The sequence below is a fragment of the Dryas octopetala genome, chromosome 3, assembly GCF_963921425.1.
Source record: "Dryas octopetala chromosome 3, drDryOcto1.1, whole genome shotgun sequence".
Classification (NCBI taxonomy): Eukaryota; Viridiplantae; Streptophyta; class Magnoliopsida; order Rosales; family Rosaceae; genus Dryas; species Dryas octopetala.
Genome location: NC_141368.1, coordinates 360483 through 381363, shown reverse-complemented (window position 1 = coordinate 381363; position 20881 = coordinate 360483). Strand labels below are relative to the sequence as shown.

General features: G+C 37.8%; 4 protein-coding genes across 8 annotated transcripts; 1 reads left to right on the top strand and 3 right to left on the bottom strand.

Moving 5' to 3' along the window:
* Window positions 1–485: 485 nt before the first annotated feature.
* Window positions 486–2330, bottom strand: LOC147289107 (P-loop containing nucleoside triphosphate hydrolases superfamily protein). 2 transcript variants are annotated; one of them, XM_086237919.1, is made up of 4 exons: window positions 2098–2327; window positions 1892–1934; window positions 1153–1232; window positions 486–1052 (listed from the first exon to the last, which is right to left on the bottom strand). In XM_086237919.1, exons 1-4 carry the CDS (start codon window positions 2114–2116, stop codon window positions 607–609), a joined length of 588 nt encoding a protein of 195 aa, XP_086094045.1. In that variant the 5' UTR covers window positions 2117–2327; the 3' UTR covers window positions 486–606. The 2 variants fall into 2 exon arrangements, with proteins under 2 accessions (XP_086094045.1, XP_086094046.1); XM_086237920.1 differs by lacking the exon at window positions 1892–1934 and having other exon boundaries at window positions 2098–2330.
* Window positions 2331–2910: 580 nt separating this feature from the next.
* LOC147289106 (scramblase-like protein) lies at window positions 2911–7693 on the bottom strand. The gene is made up of 12 exons (XM_086236205.1): window positions 7558–7693; window positions 6646–7188; window positions 6258–6344; window positions 5631–5672; window positions 5481–5525; window positions 5163–5228; window positions 4987–5043; window positions 4813–4874; window positions 4491–4611; window positions 3731–3808; window positions 3545–3651; window positions 2911–3212 (listed from the first exon to the last, which is right to left on the bottom strand). Exons 2-12 carry the CDS (start codon window positions 7174–7176, stop codon window positions 3182–3184), a joined length of 1227 nt encoding a protein of 408 aa, XP_086092331.1. The 5' UTR covers window positions 7177–7188; window positions 7558–7693; the 3' UTR covers window positions 2911–3181.
* Window positions 7694–8645: 952 nt separating this feature from the next.
* Window positions 8646–13576, bottom strand: LOC147289105 (Tudor/PWWP/MBT superfamily protein). 4 transcript variants are annotated; one of them, XM_086236203.1, is made up of 5 exons: window positions 13091–13573; window positions 11378–11967; window positions 10919–11203; window positions 10060–10298; window positions 8646–9955 (listed from the first exon to the last, which is right to left on the bottom strand). In XM_086236203.1, exons 1-5 carry the CDS (start codon window positions 13270–13272, stop codon window positions 9035–9037), a joined length of 2217 nt encoding a protein of 738 aa, XP_086092329.1. In that variant the 5' UTR covers window positions 13273–13573; the 3' UTR covers window positions 8646–9034. The 4 variants fall into 4 exon arrangements, with proteins under 4 accessions (XP_086092329.1, XP_086092330.1, XP_086092328.1 ...); XM_086236204.1 differs by having other exon boundaries at window positions 11774–11967; window positions 13091–13572; XM_086236202.1 differs by having other exon boundaries at window positions 8646–9937; window positions 10919–11967; window positions 13091–13576.
* A 3585-nt stretch (window positions 13577–17161) lies between these two features.
* Window positions 17162–20166, top strand: LOC147289104 (aspartic/glutamic acid-rich protein). The gene is made up of 5 exons (XM_086238383.1): window positions 17162–17340; window positions 17763–18138; window positions 18397–18648; window positions 18765–19783; window positions 19874–20166. The coding sequence occupies exons 1-5, from the start codon at window positions 17227–17229 to the stop codon at window positions 19940–19942; spliced, it is 1830 nt and encodes a 609-aa protein (XP_086094509.1). The 5' UTR covers window positions 17162–17226; the 3' UTR covers window positions 19943–20166.
* Window positions 20167–20881: the final 715 nt, after the last annotated feature.

The window sequence follows — 20881 nt, the reverse complement described above, 5'->3', positions numbered from 1 at the left end:
GTCACTTCCTATGTCATGCAATGGGGTGCTCAAGATAGATAGGAAACTCATCATCTTGGAAAAATTGTCAGAAGATGTGGATGAATCTCTTGATTTCTCCAAGCATGTTAGTCGGTACTCGAATTTTTTCTTCTAGCTTTATAGTCACTGAACTCTGTGGACCTCCACTTGCAGTGTAGAAGAGACTACACCAGGAAAGGAACATGGACTTCAATGAATGTTTTCTGGTGAGAATTAGGGATTAATTTCTGGCTAGCACAGAAATGGGGATTGACTTAAAGCCTTTCATCTACATTGTTGACTTAATAATTTGGAAAAAGTCAACTTTTTTTAAGGGAATTTGCACAGAGTCAATTTGGTTCCAAGCCTTCCATTTTATTGAAATCATGTTGTTTCCTTCTTCCGTGATTTGATTTCAAATGGCCTGTTGTTTCTCACAGAAATGGTCAAATGTGGTTAAGGTGTACCACCAAACAATGGCAACAGAAAATTAAGCAGAAGTGAATAAAGATCAATATGATCGACCAACCAATCAGTTTAAATAAAGTGCCATTTTGCTTACATTAAAAAGTTTTCAGAACCATGTTTGATGGAAAGTCTTCCCTGCTAGGCTGCTACCAAGAGAGGTTGGCTCCTATTTTGGGTAACGCCAAAAATCAATCGTTGGATGGTATTTACTATGTTTTGAGGACTTAATGTAGCATCAACTTTAAGTATCCCCTCAGAATCATCAATCTGAAGCAAGTCTAACTGAGACTGCAAAAGCGCAGGCGGCATGAAATGCTTCCCTTCAGCAACTCTTTTCTCTAATCTAGCAGCCAGCACCTCGGCCCGAGCATCCAACAAGATGAACTTCACCAAACTAGCATAACTTCCGGGTTCATAGAAAGGGTCAGCGGATCTTAAAATTTCTCTGTATGGGTTCTGCAGAGCTGAACACCCAAGAATTACAGTTCTTCCATTGACCAAATTCTCTCTTAAGGCATTCCGAAGTGTTTCAAGCCAAGGAATCCGATCTTCTTCTGAAAGAGGGATCCCTTTACTCATCTTTTCTGTTTTTAAGAAATGAACATTTCAGGAAGATACAAAACATTGATATTTCAATGGAAATCAGAAAAAATCCCAACATCAAATATAAAGCTACATATCTACCTTTGTTTGATTTTGGGTGGATATCATCAGCATCAATAAATCTAAAATTTGTCTCCTTTGCCAGCATCTCACCTATTGTGCTGTTAAAGAAAATATTAAATGCATGAGAAGCAGAAACTGCAATGTTGTAGGATCAAATATTAAATTTTGGAAAGAATAATGTAATGCAAAACAATGATGCAAGAAAAGAGAAAACGTGGCACATTCATTTGATACAGCATTATAGGAATGAACTGGGATTTCTCTTCTATCATTATTAATTGATCAGCATTAGGGTTTTGAGGGTTATATGTGACATGATAAGTATGAATTGGTTGGAAAGAGAGTGATTTGTCAACAATGATTGGAAAATAATAGAATTATAGAAGCTGTGGAAATGACATTGTTTAAGCGAAGGGTTAACAATGAATAATTTACTTGTATCACAATAAGCTGGATCACTTGAACAGTATGTGAATTCAAATAATTAAGAGGTGACAAGAAACCATAAAACTAATGTGGGAATCATGATCGCAGAAGGCCATGAAAGAGAGGGGGCGATACCAGAGGTTGGGTGGAATCACTTGGAGGTGACAAGAGACCCAAATCATCAAAATCAAACTAATGTTGAAATCAAAATGGCAGAAGGCCATGGAGGACAGGAATGGATAGCAGAGGACCAGAGATTAATGAAAGAGGCAACAAATTCTTAAATCAAGTTTATTAAAAAAAAAGGACAAAAGCTGAGGTTAAGGCTTACGATTTCCCAGCACCACTGACACCCATAATCACAACACACATCCCTGTTAAAAAAAAAAAAAAAAAACAATTCACAACCAATCAATTTCACAGACATCTTTCTGAAAATTAAAATTAAAATCCATTGACGAACAGATATTAAGTTCTCCTTTTTTATCATCAGTTTAAACTTTACCCACCAAAATTAAATTCCATTCTGTACAATACCTTGAAGAGCTGAAGCCATATTCTGTCGCACAAATCAAATGAATCTACAAAGAACAAACTTCATATGCATTCGTGACTGTACATGCAAAACCCAGAAAAAAAAAAAAAAAATGAGCCCTAAATGTTATTATATTAGAAGTTCTTTGTTTATGATTATATTAGAAGTTCTTTGGTCATGGTATTGAGTGATGCCAATTATGGAAATGTTTGGTAACCATAAAAGACACAGAAAGGTTGACAAAATAAGGACGCGTTTGGTTTGCGAATTCCAGGGGGTGTATAGACGTCTCATTCCTTATGATACAAAGCCCACGTTTGGTACACGCCCTTAATGAAAGGTAAAGGAATTCGCTTATTGCGTGATAGACTGATAGTTTAAGCCATGAATTTTACAAGCATTGCTCTTTTACAGTCGTCCTCTGAATTCTTTTCCAATTTGTCGGCTTCTGATACTGAGCGACACATAAAAATAAGTATTTTGTCATTGTACTAGTGGTAAATCTTTTCACAGGACCCAAAAGAAAGAAGATATAAGTATTTCTAAGCGAAGTAAATACAGGCCTAAATTTGCTTGAACTATGTATATTCCTTGATTCCCAAAAACATATTTCTTCTTTTAGTACATTGATAGAATCGAACTCATGACCTATTTTAATCTTATATGGAAAAACATTGTTATAATTTTCTAAGTTGTCAGTTGATATGCAAATCCCGAATTCAAATTTGAGTTTTTTGATAATTGAGCTTATGTTCAAGTTAAAGATATGATGTGAAAATATCAAATTACTAAGAAGTTGCTAATCAAGGGTGACATAGGAAACTTAATACACATTTTGTCATTAAAAAGTTCTCTTCTTTCATGTATTGGGCATGTCTCTGTGCTGCACGGAAGTGACTTGTGAACACCAAGATAGGGTCTTTACAAGGAAATATGATCCTCTGCTTAAAAGAAACAAAAACATAGCATCTCCACTAGAACACCTCTAAAGAAGCATAAAAGCAGCCAGGACTTTTTTCGAGCCCTCACATATTACAAATGAACACATAACCACAAGGATTCTCGTCCGCACACAGCCAGCCAGACCTACTCGGTTACAGCAATAAAAGGTAATCCCCTGGATCAAAGAAAGAAGGAAAGAAAGAAAGAACACACACATGCAAGCAAATTAGTGTGCATTCTAATGTACTAAAAGTCTGAAACAATCTCCAAGATATACAAGGTATAGAATAAAAATATAAATTTCCAAGACAGAACTATGAAAACAATGTGGAGGTGACAGAAGTTGGGGTGTCTAAGTTTATAAATTGGAATTGATTCTAAATTCTTATAGCACAAGCAGTTACTTTTGCCGTTATCAAGAGTAATGATGTGCAAATACGTAACGAAGTCAGAACTCAGAACTTCCAATAAACATTTTTAGCAATGGTGTTTTAAGAAAGAGCTTACCATCCACCATGTCTTGAGAAGTAGTCATTGTCCAATGATATAGCAAGAGCAACAGCTACAGCTCTCTCCAACAGAGTCAGTGGGCGAATGACTTCCAATTCTTCAATCTGCCATCAAAAAATAGGAAAAAGATTAAATGGAATGAACAAAAGTAATGAGGACATATTTTCCAATTGGGTACTCTACCTGGCTAGCAGGGCCAGTATTGGAGATGGGATCAGATCTCCCAAACCGGATCACATATTGCCCAGCATCGGTAAAAAGCTGTATGATAGGAAAGAATAATGAAACATTAGTTGTTATGTTTGCAGCATAATCTGCAGACAGGCCACGTAAAAACTGATATTTGAACTTGAAAATACAATAAAAGAGCCTTGGCAGAAAAGGCATTAGGCTACTGTTCATGTTAAATCAGAGAATTATCTCAACCTAATATGCTTTCAAGTTTATCCAGTGAAAAAGATAATTTGACAAGGAAATCTAAATATGCATAAAAACTGAACCACAAAAAAATGATTCATGATATCATAAGATCAAATTTGCCATAAAACCTTAAGCCTCGAGATCTAGGTTCCCAAATACACCCTCCAAAACTTGAAACACTTTCTTCACAAGATAGTAACATTAGAAATCTAAATATATTTATTTCATATTGACCAAAAATAATATAAGTAAATGATTTATAATCCACTTATTACCATTAATCCTTGTGTCAACAACTTCCACAGTAATGTATACCATGGTAGAAAATTATGTACATTGGTCTTGGTGTAAGCAATCATTTGACCATTGTAGTATAATACACAACCAAGAGAAACTCCCAAAACTCATTTTCTTTTTCCTTTTCTCTATGGAACAATTTTTTTGAATACGAAAACAGTGAAGAGGTCAAACAAAGAGCACCAGAATTGAACACCATTTATCTACATTTAGACAATGAAACAACCTCAAAGCCAAAACCCCTCCAGTCACGATCTATCTCAGCCAGAACTCCCCCATCAATGTCCTTCAAAGTAAAAGTCCAATGCCAGAAGCCAGGATTTTCAACGACTGCAAACTGCTTATTCCTACAAACCATTTGATCTTAGGGTTACATGCAAAGGATGAAAACAATGCGGAACACCAAGAATAAGACCACAGTTTCAACAACAGCACAGCGTAAGGCAACAATGTGCAATAGAGGGAACTAACCTTGATTATATGGAGTAACTCATTATAAATTTAAATAAATAGTATATGATAAACAATAAAAGGCAATTGGAAATTACCCCAGGTACAAATCATACACCCTCCTCCAAAGATGCCATCGTCTGTGAACCACGCCAACTTCCTAGAGAGTAGCAGATATCCAACACCATCAACAACCAGAATACTATTTTACATGCTCAACAATCTCTAATAATGTCACAAACAAGAACAGGAAATATGTCAAATTGTCATACCTTACCATTGATCTCTACATAAATTGAGCTGGTTATCCACCAAAAAGGCCTGCGAACCTAAATAAGATAAAATGTGGGCTCAAACTGAAAAATATTGATATCCAAAAATGGAGCATCTTCCAAATTCTTACACTGTTGAAAAGAAAAAAGAAGAAAAATAAGCACTATTTCCTCACCCTAAAGAGCTCATTACCCATGGCATCAGTTATATAAGCAACAAAAGGCCGTCTCAGGCGAAGCACCTGCAAAATGATAAACAAGCATCAGCGGGAAAACCTCTACAAAATAACATAAAGCACAAAAAGCAACCAGTGGCCAAAAGGAGGTAATTCCATAATTTGGACCAGCATCTCAACTTTAACTAGTGAGATTAATACTTTAAAAATAAAAAAAATTATTAACAATATCATGCTCATGCTACAAATACTGTACATGACAGAATATCATCAAAATGCAGAGTTGAAAAAAGATATAGAGATTAGATTAGAATGTACCTGTCTAGCAATGACATTACTCTGCTCACGAATAAAACCTACAGGCTACAAAACAACATTGAGTAACAGTAAATGAGCCATTAGTTTAAAACAAAAACTTCTAGTATGGGAAACCTCAAGAGGATGAAATGAATTATAATGATTACTCACCGACTTTGGGTAGCACACATCTACTATTGCATACCGATTTTCCTGGAATTATGTCAAATACAATTAGTATCAGAAGTGCCACTAGAAGCCAAGAAAATGAATTGAAAGTTGGAATAGGAAGTGCCCAAGAAGGCAAGAAATGCCAGATTGAGGGAAAATGATATACTCCCAGATGGAATATCATATAGCAGAGCAGACAAGCAGACATTATTTAGAGAGAGAGAGAGTCATGCATCTGTTAACCATACTTTAAAAACCTTGTTTTCTCAATGTTTTAAAACCTGTATACTCAGATGAAGCATTCTACAAACTTTAAAACTGACTTGGTTCTCAAGAAATATTTGAAATGGATACATCAGACCTAATAAATTCAGAAAAGATTGGCTGAACATTCAACGCCAACAATTTGAGAGGGAGGGGAAAAAATAGAAATAAAAGAGAGCTTTCAATAAAAGCCAATTTGACAATTTAAGAGTGACCAAATATGTAATTCTCAAACACCACAAAATATCAGCAAATCTAAATTAGAGAATACAAGACAAGCAATGTCAAGCACATAATCTTAGCTTTCTGACCATGACAGAATGTGCTTAAAATTAGCACATAGAAGAACGAAACAAGAATCACCTGCTCAAAGCCAAGTGCAAGATTTGCCCACTCTATATCCCTAGTAATCAGCATATTTGATCTAGCAAGAAGAGGGATCACCTGGGCCTAAAAAATACAAGGAGTGGCAAGTAAGACATTGTCATGTTACTCAATAATGAGGAATAATTCGGATAGTAGAAACTTGAAATGATGAGCAGAAGTAAGAAAATGTGGCATAACAATTATAGCATGTTCATTCATGAGAATGTATCTCCAACAGTAAAAGCAATCATTCTAGTTTAAGCAAAGATACTTACTACAAAAATTGTTACCCTAAGCAATGAAAATAATGTGATTGCAGCTCTGTGAATAAATTTTAAAGCTGAATTTCTAAGTGCGGAAAGAAAAAAGGGAGCCAAAAATTAACCTCTTCTGGAGATTCAGGCTTCAGGAATCCCGAGATGGACTGACTTGGAGGTGGTTGCTTCAGAACTGGTCTACCCCGACCAAAAGAGTCTGCTTCAGTAACAGATGCACCTGAATACCATCGATCGGATGAATGGTGGTATGTTAGTTGTTCACTAGGAGACTTAACAGCTTTCCCTCTTCTTTTTCTTTTAGCTTGTTTCATTTTCTCATCTGCAACCCAGAGCTGTACAAGGATATCCCTGTTCAAGTCAGAATCACTAGAAGCCTTGTGCCCAAATTGTCGAGATAAAGATATCCGGCTGTGTTTTGACCCCAACCTCTGCTGAAAATCTTGAAAATCTGCAGTCACAGTAGCACCCAAGCCATCATAAAGCCATGATTTTGCTGGTAGACTTCCTCTTTGAGACTGAAAGCGGCAACGGACTCGAATGCTTTCAGTGTCACGAAGAACATTGTGATGGGGTTTTCTAGTATAACAGAAGGGCGAACCACATTTGGCAAGGCAACGCCAACCACTTTTCCAATTCATCTTTTATAATTCCTGCCACATATTTTCATGCTTTCTTGTGTTAATCAAACCAAAGAATGTAAACTCTGAGTACGCATAAATAAGAGAAAAGAAAGAATCTTTCCATGATATAACAAAATCGAAGAAAGAAAATGAACGAAACAGTTTACAATCTATACCAATGCTTAAGTAAGCTTCCAAAAGTTCTATTTTTTCTTTTACTATTCAATTGTTTTCCACCAAGCTATCAAAAGAAAAAGAAATTGTTTTCCACCCAGAACCAAACATGCCGTATCATAGTCGGGAAAATGCAACCATTTGATCGCAATAAAATTTGATTCCAGAAGTGTGTTCAAGAAACACAGCATTCTTTATTTAGAGTTTAGAGGAAAACGAACTCACCAGTTTTGGTTCAGCTCTCTCTCTCCCTTCCAAGCTATTCTTCCTCCCTCTACCTGTGAATGAGACAATTCACTGAGTGAACCTCTTTCCAAAAGGGTTCGGATCCACTGTGGTGTGACCCAACGATCAAAACCACTTCTCCAATGTTGTGTCTTGTGAGCCACCGATGCAGGAAAAGTCCTACTGTGGTCCGGATAGGACGGAAATGACTTTCCATTTTTATAATCCAAAATCCGTATGCAAGTTGGGCCGGCCCACTATCGCAATTTGAATGCCAACGTGAAACAGACCGAATCAAGCCCAATCTAAATTAACTGTTGGACCCAGAGCCCTTCTAATTTGACCAACAGTCAAAAAAATTAAGGTTTATGTCGTTTGAATTAAATTTTACTTTGGTCCCTATAGTTTCAATTGTTATAATTTTGGTCCTGTAGTTTACAAACCATCAAATCGTCAAATTTGTTGTGCTTTTGGTCATATACTTTACAAATCATTTCAATTTTGGTCATGTATTTTACATACTGTTAGCGATGCAATGATTAATTTAACGAATTAATTGACAAAAATCCTAACATGTCCTTCAATTACAATAATTTATAAACTACAAGATCAAAATCAGAACAATTAAAACTATAGAGGCGAAAATAAAACCTAACTCAAAATACAAGAACTAAAAGTAAACTTTGGCCAAAAATGAAATTCCAATTCCCACCCGTCTTTACATATCTTTTTCTGCTCAACAAATAACCTCCCAGTATGCAAGAGGTTTAATGTAAAGACGGTGTACAACAATTGTATACATGATCTTCTCCAGTAGATTTTGCTTTGATTGTATTAATTTCAACAAAATATGAGCAGGATAATTATTTTCTTTAAAGAAAAAAAGGCAAAGAACAAAGTAACAAAAACAGTTTCTATATTCCAAATTCTCAAAAAGGTAATGCTTGAACCAGCCTTAAAGATGAGAACACCAAGGGAATGAAATATCTACAACACATAATTAAATTGCCCTTGCAGTGGACCATATCTCCTGCCTCATTACTCTGATAACTACATAACTACAAATTCAATAGAACATCTACAAAAGATTCCCCACCATTTCAGATTTCTCTATATTTCTTGAATTAGTAAAGAAAAACAGACCAAGATACATAACATTGAATGGAAATAAATGTACATTTCCCTGTGAATTCTATCTATACCTACTACATTTCCTGGCTACCATGCATGAGCTTCGTTCCTTCAATTCCTCAGAAATCCACATCCAGCAAATATGTAGTTGACAACCTCTCTGCTTGCTGTACATAGCTGCTTCCTCGGTTACTTGCTTCATCTGATTATTCAAAAAGACAGCAGAAAAATGCTGACTTATAGGGTCCAGGTGGGTATTGCTTGTCCGGAAAGAAGAGATTAGCAATAAATGGTATGCTGCAGTATAAATTTATTGTACTTATATAACAATGTACAAGTAAATCTATCATGAATTTCTCTCCACATCGCTAGTCAATAAAACCGCTTTACTAACTGCTTTTGATGGCGGCCTATTGATCTTCTCAAGTAACCTACTGAATACTAACTTCACAGGTATGCAAGCTACGGTAGTGGGCCCAGAAGACTCTGGTTTGATCAGCCCATCCCTTTGACAACTACTGCTATCATGATGTATTGGCTTGTTACTAAAATTCTGTTCAATGGCTAATGAAGATAAAGTCCTCGTTTTCTGGCTAGACGATAAGCTTACTTTCTTGGGCACTTTTTTTGAGATCTTCCTATCACTGGGAAGCCGGGAGTTGTGAGGAAGGTTCCTCTTAACCTGGCTTGCCTTGTGACTGGAACTCCCTATATTTAATTTCTTAAATGGTGGTCTGCCTTCATCTAAAAAGGGTATGTCATTAGCAGCTTCATCACCATCAAATGCAGACAATAAATGAGGACGCGGAACTCGAACATTTGCTGTCCTCCTTGCAGTCCTCCATGCATGTGGAAGAGTTGTAGTCCCATCATTGTCAATTGCTTCATCCCCAAAATCATCAATTGTCGAAAGAAGAGTGTTTGATGAACCATCTTCCAAGGCTTCAATTTGGATTGGGTGCCCTATTATTGCCTTCCCGTTTAACTTACTCATCAGAGAAACAATAGGAACAGGCTCTTTTTGGTAACTTGCCTGGACCTTCAAGTCCACATCTATCAAGTATCTTGGCCTCCTGCGATAATGATAACGACCATCATATACCGGGTGAAAGCGATCTCTTTTGATATCCCAGTATTCGTTCCAGGCAGACCTATCCTCCCAGGTCCCGTCCTCCCAATCAATCATGCTCTGTCCAACACTGTTTCGACTCTTTGATGCAGCTCTTGACATCAAGGAGCATCCATCGTCCTGTCCAATCATCTCAGGCTGAAAATCATTTTTATCCACATTAGCCCTATGAGGACCATCATTAAAATCACTAGATCTACAGAAACTTGGAACTCTAACAACCGTTGGCTGAAAGCACATACCTTTTCTTCAGAATATGGTCCATAAAAATAACCTTTTCCATCAGTTGCATCCATTGACCTTTTCGTGAGATTGCGGATATTCCTTTTCCCTTTCAACTGCCATTTGGACACCGCTTCACTAGCAAATAAAGGGTCATGAGAATAGAGGTGAGACATGTCACCAGAATGTGTTGATTCATCAGGCTCTACACCAACCATGCTTCCATGCTCTTGTGCTTCATATCTTCCCACTTCTGGTTCTATAGGTACATGTACATCCAAGATTTAGAGAATGATGAAAATGAATTGGCAAAGCCATTATGAGCACTTTAAGCCAAAGCACAGAATACTAAGTCAATGACATGAAATGAGTGAATTTCACAAGTTATAATGGCAAAAAGTAACTAATACAAACAAGAAAAAATAAGGAATGATGCAACAGTGCCATATGGCAGAATAGATACATTCTTGGACAATGGTACCCAAAACACATATTTTGATAGCAGTAATAACTGATGATATATATACTAAATATACTACAGGACAAATAGCAACCACCACGAGATAGGTAGAAGGATTTGTTTTATCAGATGGGTCAGAAAACTAAGAGAATTAGCATATGGCAGGATAAGATCTGTTACAAGGTAATGTTACAAAAATATATTTTTAATGGCAGTAAGAAATATATGATATGTATATCTAATATCAAAGGATAAAACTGCAAACAGATGGGCTAAACATTCATGTAGAAGATATATTATAAGCTAGGATCATAGAGCTGATCTTCCTAATATATACGAGCACCATGACTATTACAATGGCAAAATCTCGCAACTAGATAAACGATTAATAGACATTATTAGAAAAGTAAAAGCTGAACCTGAAAGTAAAGGCATCTCTTCGTCCATATCTGGTTCAGTCTCAGAAGAATCAGATGCGGACTCAGAAGACTCAGTTTCAGAAGAATCAGATTCATCTTCTGTAAAACCAGAAGTGTTCTCTTCAATCAAGGACTCGGAATGAGGGCGAGTACCAACCGGAGAATCTGAGATCTCAAGATGGCTTGAAGGAGCTGCTTCATACTCCAAGGATTCACCAGACTCAGCTGGCAAATATACACATTTACTCCTCTTTGCTTTGCAAATAGCTCCTGCCTGCTCCACTCCTGAAACAGAAGTAGAAACAGTAGCACTGTCAGGTTGCAAGGACTGTGGGACTGCTAATTTTGCACTATTCTGCAAAACTTGGAAAAGAGGACGACGTTTATCAGGTCTCCTGACCAAAAATTCATCACTCAACCCCTCACGTGACCTTCTCCTTTGCTCAAAAGAATGTTTACCATTCACATGACTTGTTCCTCCCATGCTAAGACCACCATGAGCAAGAGCTTGAACAGTACCATCAACTGTGGGTTTCCAAGAACCGTTTGAAGCAACATAAGATGAATGTTTTCGCTTTGAAGGGGCAATTTTGAGACCAAAATCCTGCAAGCCTCTCATCCGAGGTATGACTTCAGAATGATCATCTTCACCACTCAGTTGATTTCCCTCTTTGGCTCTATGGGAAGGCAGAGGACTGCCTATAATCTCATCAGACATATCTAGTCGCTTAGAAAACTTAAGTGATTTGGAGTTTCCAAGTTTTACATTGTCATTTCCCAAACTTTCAGAAGATATAACTAACCCCTTTTTCACAGAACCAGATAATTTACTGTTCATGCATTCAGAAGTTATACCTAACTTTCCTTGTTTCTTCAACAGTTGCTTCTCAAGTTCAAGTGCATGAAGAATAGCATCTTCTCGACGTGCATATTTCTCCCTTTTTTTTACCGGCATACCCTGCGAGGATTCAGCCTTCTCAATACAATCATCAAATTCACCACACCGAAATGCCTTAACACGCTTGGATTTTTCCAAATTGTACCAATCACTGAGAAGAATACCACAAAGAATATCCTTATTAAGAAAAGGTCGTTAAAATCAAAGCAGCCATGTGAGTGGAAGAATCAGCAACAATAAACAATGGTGAATTACACTTTGTTACAACTCTTGTTTAAAACAAAAAGAACTACCCGGCTAGAATAACATATTTAGTAAAATTAATGTTAAGTAATTTCTCAAAGAAATTTGAGTGCCACTAGGTAGATAAGCAAAAGAGGCAACAGTAGGTGGAATAGCAAAAGTGGATGACATAGGTGCAATTTGTTATGTATTGTACCATACAACTATGCAAGGCTCACAACAGCCCCAGACCAAAAAAAAAAAAACAAAATATGGGAAAATGTATAAGTAAAAAGAAAATGCCTCAGTCTATTAAGAATTTTAAACATACTACAAGTGAGGACATCCAAAAGCTTCAAAACACAAACGATTCCACTGCTCTCATCATAAGAAGAGATGCCTTATCATCATATCGTTGACCATCATAATCAGTCAAATTACATGTCTACACAACCGTGGACTATTTATAGCATCACCTGTCAGATCCCAAACTCACTATGCATCTCCATGTGTGTGTGTGTGCGCGCACGCATATGTGTGTGTGAGTACTTACATCTTAAGACAATAAGTTCAGACACATCTAAGTACCTGTACCTCTCATCTTTAAAATGTGAAAGGTCTACATTTTATGGGGTTTGGTTCTTTATTCTTTGAGAAACAACCACATACAAGGTGTACCAAGGTATGCATAGAATGGGGTTAGATTACTGGCTTTTACTATTTCTCTAGATGCTGAAGAGTACATCTAATCAAGGCTTTTCCATTCCAGGATCTCCTCTCAAGTATCTTACTATCGTATACATGAGTTTGGCCGCTGGCTTTTGTAATTTCTTCAAGTAAAAAACAAGAGCGCTTTTCTACTCATCTTATACAACAAACAGGACCAGAGACTCGCTAAAGTTCATTGATTTTCTTATTTGTAAGATAGATATTCAATCATAACCCAACATTTTAACAAATTGCTCACAGTAACATGAATTAGATCCCAACAACTAAAATAAAAGAACTTTTTACTCAGAGAAAAAGAAAAAGAAAAGCGATGAGAGACTTACACACTGGCGTCTTCTCTACCAAGGAGCTTGACGGGGGTCCCAGAGCGAGGCGATGTGAGATGCGAAGAGGAGAGCTCTTCGGGCCCCACTATCTTCCCCGGCCACCACGACCCGTTCCTCCTCCTCACCCACACGATCGATCCTACGCTGAAATCGCCTGCACCTGATTCCGTACTCCCCATAACACGCACAACCACGCACTCTCTCTCTCTCTCTCTCTCTCTCTCTCTCTCTCTGTGGGCTGCTCTCCTTATGTGAACGATAGAGATGGGTCGTCTCAGCCTCCAGCAAAGAACAGCGAGGAACGGATGATCCGAAGAGAGACGAATATGGAGGGTCCGATTTGAGAGATCCGGGTTAGGGCTAGGGTTTCCATTCAGAATTGGGGATTTTTCATTTGTACGTTTGATTTAATTTCCTTTCCGCTCTTTCTCTCTCTAGAAGCCTCTGTTTGCTTCTCTCTGTAAAAAAATAAATAAATAAAATAAAATACTCAGAACTCTGTGTGTGTGTGTGTGTGTGTGTGTGTGTGTGTGTAAGGGTTGGGGACTTGGGTGTAAATTGAAGAAGGTGGGCTAGTAGAGTGGGTCGGTGGCCTCTGGCCTGTGGATGGGTTGAATGACGCAGGCGGAAATCGGACGAGTTTTGAGTGAGTCGCATGCAACGCGTGCTGCGCAAGATTTTGGTTTTAAACACGTGGACATCTGGTCGTTTGGGCTCCGGTATGTACTATTCTGGTTTCAATAGGCAACGTTTCAATCAGATTGGAACGTTGCATGTTAACATTATAAGCCCAAGCCCAATACCCTTTTCTTTAGAGTGTTTTTGGCCCAATACCCATTTTTGAAAGCCTCTTGTCTTCAATGGGCTGCCTCAATGGCATTCTCTTGCAATAAGAGTTATGAGTCGATCATATGATCATTTGGGGGGGGGGCTATTCACACCACCCTAATCCACTAAGTTGACCACCCCACTTAAATTTTTGCTCTTTTTTGCCCATTTTGCCCCTGCATTAAAAAAAAAAAAAAAACCATCTTCAATTTTGGCCGGCCACCCTTCCCCGCCGCCGCGGAGCTTTACGACGTCGATTAGCCGCGCACGGTGGTCGGATGAACAAGGGAAGACCAGGGTTGGACTCGCCGTGACCTGGGGAACAAAACCCAAGTGGTCCGGCGTCTCAACTTCGCCGGAAAAGGAAGATCGCCGATGAAGGGGCCGATCGGGTCACGACGTCGATTAGGCGCGCACAGTGGTCGGATGAACAAGGGAAGACCAAGGTTGGACTCGCCGTGACCTGGGGTACAAAACCCAAGTGGTCCGGCGTCTCAACTCTGCCGGAAAAGGAAGATCGCCGGCGAAGGGGCCGTCGGGTCTTCGCCTGGGTGGGTGAGTCTTCGCCTGGGAGGGGTGGGGTCGACCGGCGAAGGGGAGGGGTGGGGTCGCGCTGGCGATGGGGAGGGGGTGGGGTTGCGCCAGCGGCGGGGAGGGGTGGCCGGCCAAAGTGGAGATGGTTTTTTTTTTTTTAATGCAGGGGCAAAATGGGCAAAAAGGGACAAAAATTTAAGTGGGGTGGTCAACTTAGTGGATTAGGGTGGTGTGAATAGCCCCCCCCTATGATCATATCATTGTGCGAGAACAGCCAAACAATCCTATAGAAGACTTTCTCTTTTGAACGTTGCATAAATATCCAGCATAATTATCAAAATAAAACCATCACTAGTACTCTAGCTCATTCTAGAGAAATTATTTTATATAATTGTAACACTATTATGATAGTATAATCAATCATGTGTTATAATATGAGTTCACAACGAGTTTATACATTTAACATATAATATTAATAATGATCACTCATATTATAATACGTAGATTGGTTATACTAAATGACGCTATTATAATTATACAAAATTTATGTGTGATCAAAGCCCTTTTATGTGTGATCAGGTGGTGATCAAAGCCCTTTTATACTACATGACGCTATTATAATGTTTTATCACACAAAATTTATGTGTGATCAAGTGGTGAGGGTGGGTGAGTAAGTGTTAGGATTAGACTAGGTTTATGATTCGATTTCCTCCAATAGAACCAAAAAAATTTATGTGTGATCAAGTGGTGAGAGTGGGTGAGTAAGTGTTAGGATTAGACTAGGTTCATGATTCGATTTCCTCCAATAGAACTAAAAAAATTTACGTGTGATCACACTGATTATAACATCATGTGGCATGCTGGTGTGATGTTACAAATTCACTATAATTAATTATAACATAAGATTTTTTTAATTACAAAAAAGTATGACCTTTTGTCACACAATTAGAAACATCATAATATCACGTGTCATAGGTATGTATGCTATAGTAAATGTACAAAAAAAATAAAAGGACATAAACATGATAGGAAAAATAAAAATGTGGGATCTTGTGCTATAAAGTAAAACCTAGTACAATTTATTTTATTACGAATATTTTTTTATTGTGAGATTTAAATACGGAATGTGAGATATCTCCTAATATTTGGTAGAGAAATACAACTGTATTGGTAACTAGTTGGTAAATTAGACTTGTGTTATGTACATCTTTCCATATGTATAGATAATTGTAGCCACTATAATATATGGATAAAATATTTTTTTGGTGAGCCATTTATAACATATGGATATTTCAAGAGCATGAAGAAATGAGAGTTTTTTAAAATTTTTTATTTTTCTTTCAACAAGATTGTTCTCTCTCTCTCTCTTGTAATAACAAGATTTAAATTATAGGCTGTCAAACAAAATTTGAAATGATATCTTATCAGTTACCACCCAACATTAGCACGAACAATCGGTAATAACCAATTAACCATCATTAAAAGGGGTCATGATCCTCTGTTTAGTTGTCTGCAGTTGTGTGCCCTTGGAGAGATCCACATCCTTCATTTCATTCAATGATGTAAAACACTCCACATCAGCATTTTTTTTAAAGCCAAAACCTCTGCCCCCTTCTCCTTCACTTCATTAGAAATTTAGAAGATATTGATTTTGAATTTCAACAAGCATCACAAGCCCAGTTTTGATGGTGCACCGTTTGACAGATTGGATGATGAGCATTCCCATGGTGATAAGCTTAGGATCTCTTACCATATGACAGGATACAAGATCTTCAATCGAAAACCTAAAACACTAACTTCAACACGATGCTTTCACTTCAAAATGGCATCAGATCGACTACAAATTCCCAAATTTCTTAATCAAAATGAACATGGCCCTTCTACTTTTTTTGGCTCAAGATTCATAAAAGCATTAATATCAGTTTTGTATCATTCTTAAAATGAAAAATTAACGTGACGTGAAAGAGAAGTATAAGGAAAAATAGAACAAATTTGACAGATTTCAGCAAAAAATTATATAGGTTACAGAAACCCATTTGAGAATTTTGGTATGAGATAAACACTAAAAAACGAGGTTGATTAAACAAGGTGCGATTCTTCATCGACAGATACAGAAGATGCTCAAGTTTTATATTATCATATGAGGCGTTAAGGTTTATTGGAAATAATGGTTTGGGCAGTGCTTAATACTCAGTGAGATCCAGGGAAGGAGAAGGGGGAAGAGAGGCAGACGTGCGTTTTGGCTTAAAAAAAAAATGCTGATGTGGAGTGTTTTGCATCATTAGATGAAATGAAGGATGTGGATCTCTCCAAAGGCACACAGCAGCTGACACAGTAAAGGCAGAGGAACAAAATCCATCAAAATCCATTGCATGAATTGGATTAGATTAAATGAATAGGCACAGAACTTTTAAAAAATAAATGAATGGGTAAAAATGTAAAATAAGGCCGAAAAATAATAAAATGCAGGTCAACATGCACAAAAAGCAATGCCAATTTACCCGAGTATAATCTGTTATTCAATATTCACTTGCCAAAAGAAAAGAAAAGAAAAGAAAATACTTAATTTAATTAATAATTTCAAATTTCAAATCCGCGCTCCAACGGTCACATTTCTAGGGTTTTCCAAACGTCAGTCTCCCCCCCCTATATATCCCCAATTGCTCTCTCATTCTCTCCAACGCTTCTACATTCTTCAGTGTTAGTACGTAGCCGTCTCTCTTTCAAAGACCAAAACAGCTTGTTTTGATCCTTTAGGGTTTCTAGTCGCCATGGATTTCCACAGCCTCGCAAGAAAGGAGCTCCAGACTCTCTGCAAGAAGAACAGCATCCCAGCTAACACCACTAATGTCCTCATGGCCGATTCTCTCCAAGCTCTTGAACATGTAATGTCTCCCTTTCCCTTTCATATCCATTTGATATTTTATCATTATAATCTGTTTGGCTGTCCAGAAATTTCGAAGGAGAAAACTAATATTTTAGCACTATATGCTCAGATTCAGATGTTTCTGGAATTGCTGTAATCTATTCTAAAGCTATATAATGTTTTTCAGCTGAATCGATAAATTTATGAGATAAATAAAATAGTTGAATCGTCCATAATCTTATTCTGTTTGGTTGCTGAGAATCCGTAGGAAAAGAGAAGAGTTTATCAATATATACGCTTTTATCTTATTTTCTTATCAGTAGACAACATCTTAATATTTCCTTCCATTTTTCGTGCACTTTCTCAGCAGCCAAACAAAATTCCCCCTTTTCCTCCTGTTCTTGTTTTGTAATCTGATATTGTTGCAAATTAATGTGTCAGGTCGAAGGACTTGAAGAAATCTTGAATCAATCTCCAGAGAAAGCCATGAAGGGATCACAAAGTATCCCTCGCACTGCCTCCAGAACTGCGGCTCGAAGAAAGCCAATCAAAGAACCAGAAAGCTCACAAAAGACTGAGGTGCCTAAAACTCCTGCGGCTCCAAGCACTCGGAGAAGAGTTCCTCAGAAGACCGAGGCCCAGAAGGAGATAACTGCGGTGCAGCACTCGTATAGCACGAGGCGATCGGTAAGGTTGTTGCAGAAGACTATGGCTAACTTGAGCTTGGATAATGGAAGCAGTGTTCTTTTTGAGATTGAAGGATATTCCACAGACATGACTAATGGCTCGGAGAAATCTGGTGGATCAGTTGATAAGGGTAAAGTCCGGTAGCATTCCTTAGCTGATTTGTATATGATATATATAGAATTATAGATATGCTGATTTTTCGTTTAGTGTATGCTTAGATTTGCTTGGACTGTTTGGTTTCTGGAAAATGAATCAGAGTAAATATGGGCTTTAGCATCTGTTTTTTCTACTTAGAGTTTGAGGTTTTAATCAACTAAATCTAATGTTTCTCAGAAAAATATTTGGAAGGTAAATTATGTTCTCTGACTCAGTTCATGGTATGATACAGGGTCTAATATGCAGACGGTATCAGAGGTGAGTTCAGAGAGAATGGATGTGGCTGAAGTTTCATCGAAACCAAAATCAATTGGATCACTGGAGAATGAAAGCCAGTTGAAAGATATGGTTGGTGAAAATAAGAAGACTGACATGCTTGGAGTTGTTGATGATTCAAAGCCAAAATCAGAACCAGAATCTGAGACAGATGGTTTCATTATGGTTCCAGAGGTTATGGATGAATCTCATGAGGAAGGCTCAGAGGGTAAGGGTAATTTTATTTGGCCAAGATGTTCATTCATCTGATTTTGTTGGTCTCAGTTCAATTTTTGTGGTTACTTTTGATTGAACCAATTTGACTCTGACTTTTGGTTGTTGCAGAACATCATGATGCAGCGGTTACCAAGTTCACATCTGAGGCTGTGGTTCCCCAAGGAGTTTCTGGTGGTGATGTTTCTGCTGAGGTCATGAACCATGTTGCTGTCTCTCAGTCTTCATTGCTAGAAGAAGTTAATGAATCAATGGATGCCGAAAAATCTATTGGTCCCATTTCAGTGACTCATGGTCAAGTTGATATCAACATGCCAGAGGAGCAAGATTCAGAGAACGATAATTCTGAATCAAAATATGCCACTGTAGAAGAGTCTGAAAAAGTGAAGGATGTGGAAAATGCAGAAGAAGCTGCCAAGCCCAAGAAATTGACTGTAAGCTTCTCTGATGAACAACAAGGTATCCTTAGTGGGAAGGGCTCTGATATGTACGAGACAGAGGGTGCTTATGGTGGGAAATTTGATTTTGAACCAGAATCCGCTACTGAAGAAGATTCTGATGATGGCAGCACTGAAGGAGAATCCCGTGAAGATGAGGCTGTGGATGAAAATCCACTTGAGTTCACAGGTGCCCATATGCAAGCAGGTGAAGGGGATTTGGGTTCTAACAACTCTGTTACTAATGTGAATGAAGTAGCAGAAGCTGTCATGGAAACCCAGTTCCATCCTTTGTCTGTGAAGCAAATGAGTCCTTACGAGTCTTCTACTTTGGTTGATGATGGTGTATTGCCAGCAGAAGAGTTTGCATGCGCTCCTAAGACTCCAACAGTCCCACCTTTGGCAGCTAACCAACTAGCGCTTCAGTTTCCTCGTTCAACTCCGAAATCTTCAGGCAAGAAACCGTCGGCAGTTGAGAAGTACATCTTTGATGACAATGAGGAGGGCAACAATGACCGTAATGATAAGACATTGGACTCTGACGCAGTCGAGATGAAGAAAGACGACGACGCTTCTGTAAATGATATCATGCAGAAGGCGTATCAAGACAAGAGTATTAGGCAGCTGAAAAAGATGATCAAACAAATTAAGCTTGCAGGCAAGTCTGTCAAAACCGACAATCATGGTACCAAGGTGAGGTCTAAATATATCCTTTTGTTTGCAATGGTTAGATTTATTTGCTTTCTTTTTGCTTATAATTGTTCCTTTGATAATGTGCTGCAGATGGCAGATAAGGCAAGAACTGCCTTGCAGGAAGTGCCAGAGAACCAAATGGCTGTCAAGGAAAACTGAAGCAGAAGGGAAGAATAATAATTTTGATGGTGGTTGAGAGGGGTCAAAATGTTGGGGGTTCAAAACCTTGGTTTGCCTCCTTTAAGTTTTTTTTTTTTCTTCTGTCCTTTCCTGCTCGAGGAACTGATAGTATTTTGGGTTTGTTCATTTTTGGTCATTATGGTCCTTTTAATAATGTAGTTCACCATCTTTCGATAATGGTGGGATTGGAAGTTGTTAAAAGATGTCAATTTCTATTGATACTATCAAATTTTGCCGCATCTATTTGTTCCAGATTGCACAAAACTCACTCTCTCTCTCTCTCTCTCTCTCTCTCTCTCTCTCCCTCAGCTAGTTATTGAGTCTCAATTAACAACAGTTTATGGTTTGATTTGGCCAATTCTGTGTATCACAAACTAAACCTGGCTGTAGGAAACTGTAACCTAAAGAACCATTACAAATACAACTTAGCTTCCAGGCTTCGTAATTGAATGTATTGAGCTAAGGTTGGTCAACCAACAGCTGCAAAATTCCATGTGTTGCTTACTTGCCAATCATGGCCCACAAGGATCAAGTAACCCTCCTACTAATATTTAGTTATGTTTTGTTTGGGTTTTGGTCTTTTACCCATTTTCCTAGTTTTGGGCCTTTGGCCCATTAAATTTAAGGATTAGCGTATAGAGAAGCATATTTAATAAAATGTTTTTGGCCCAAGTACTTATTAATCTCCTAGACTCACCATTGTTTATCATTTTTCTATTTCAGTAGTTCTTCACTATCATTCTTTAGTAAATTTGATGCTAATATATCAAAAAAATACTTAATATGTATGTATGTTTCAATAATTAGGAGTTAGAATACAATTATAGAGGAATATTAGAAAAGAAAAGCTATGGAACTGTAGTGTATTGAAATGATTTTGTGTTATTGAACCAGGTTATTTCTCTTTTAATTTGATTG

What these genes read in the sequence shown, in the direction of transcription:
- LOC147289107 (XM_086237919.1), bottom strand. An exon ending in GTCAGTGGTGCTGGGAAATC is followed by an intron (nt 1,233 to 1,891) that starts GTAAGCCTTAAC and finishes TTTCTTTAACAG; the next exon opens with CACAATAGGTGAGATGCTGG. An exon ending in CCACCCAAAATCAAACAAAG is followed by an intron (nt 1,053 to 1,152) that starts GTAGATATGTAG and finishes TCTTAAAAACAG; the next exon opens with AAAAGATGAGTAAAGGGATC.
- LOC147289106 (XM_086236205.1), bottom strand. Translation starts at nt 7,176, where the DNA reads ATGAATTGGAAAAGTGGTTGGCGTTGCCTTGCCAAATGTGGTTCGCCC. An exon ending in TTGCACTTGGCTTTGAGCAG is followed by an intron (nt 5,673 to 6,257) that starts GTGATTCTTGTT and finishes ACATAATTCCAG; the next exon opens with GAAAATCGGTATGCAATAGT. An exon ending in ATGTAGAGATCAATGGTAAG is followed by an intron (nt 4,875 to 4,986) that starts GTATGACAATTT and finishes GCTACTCTCTAG; the next exon opens with GAAGTTGGCGTGGTTCACAG.
- LOC147289105 (XM_086236201.1), bottom strand. Translation starts at nt 13,272, where the DNA reads ATGGGGAGTACGGAATCAGGTGCAGGCGATTTCAGCGTAGGATCGATC. An exon ending in GGTAGAGAAGACGCCAGTGT is followed by an intron (nt 11,968 to 13,090) that starts GTAAGTCTCTCA and finishes TATTCTTCTCAG; the next exon opens with TGATTGGTACAATTTGGAAA. An exon ending in AGAGATGCCTTTACTTTCAG is followed by an intron (nt 10,299 to 10,918) that starts GTTCAGCTTTTA and finishes ATGTACCTATAG; the next exon opens with AACCAGAAGTGGGAAGATAT.
- LOC147289104 (XM_086238383.1), top strand. Translation starts at nt 17,227, where the DNA reads ATGGATTTCCACAGCCTCGCAAGAAAGGAGCTCCAGACTCTCTGCAAG. An exon ending in CTCTCCAAGCTCTTGAACAT is followed by an intron (nt 17,341 to 17,762) that starts GTAATGTCTCCC and finishes TTAATGTGTCAG; the next exon opens with GTCGAAGGACTTGAAGAAAT. An exon ending in TGGTGGATCAGTTGATAAGG is followed by an intron (nt 18,139 to 18,396) that starts GTAAAGTCCGGT and finishes GGTATGATACAG; the next exon opens with GGTCTAATATGCAGACGGTA.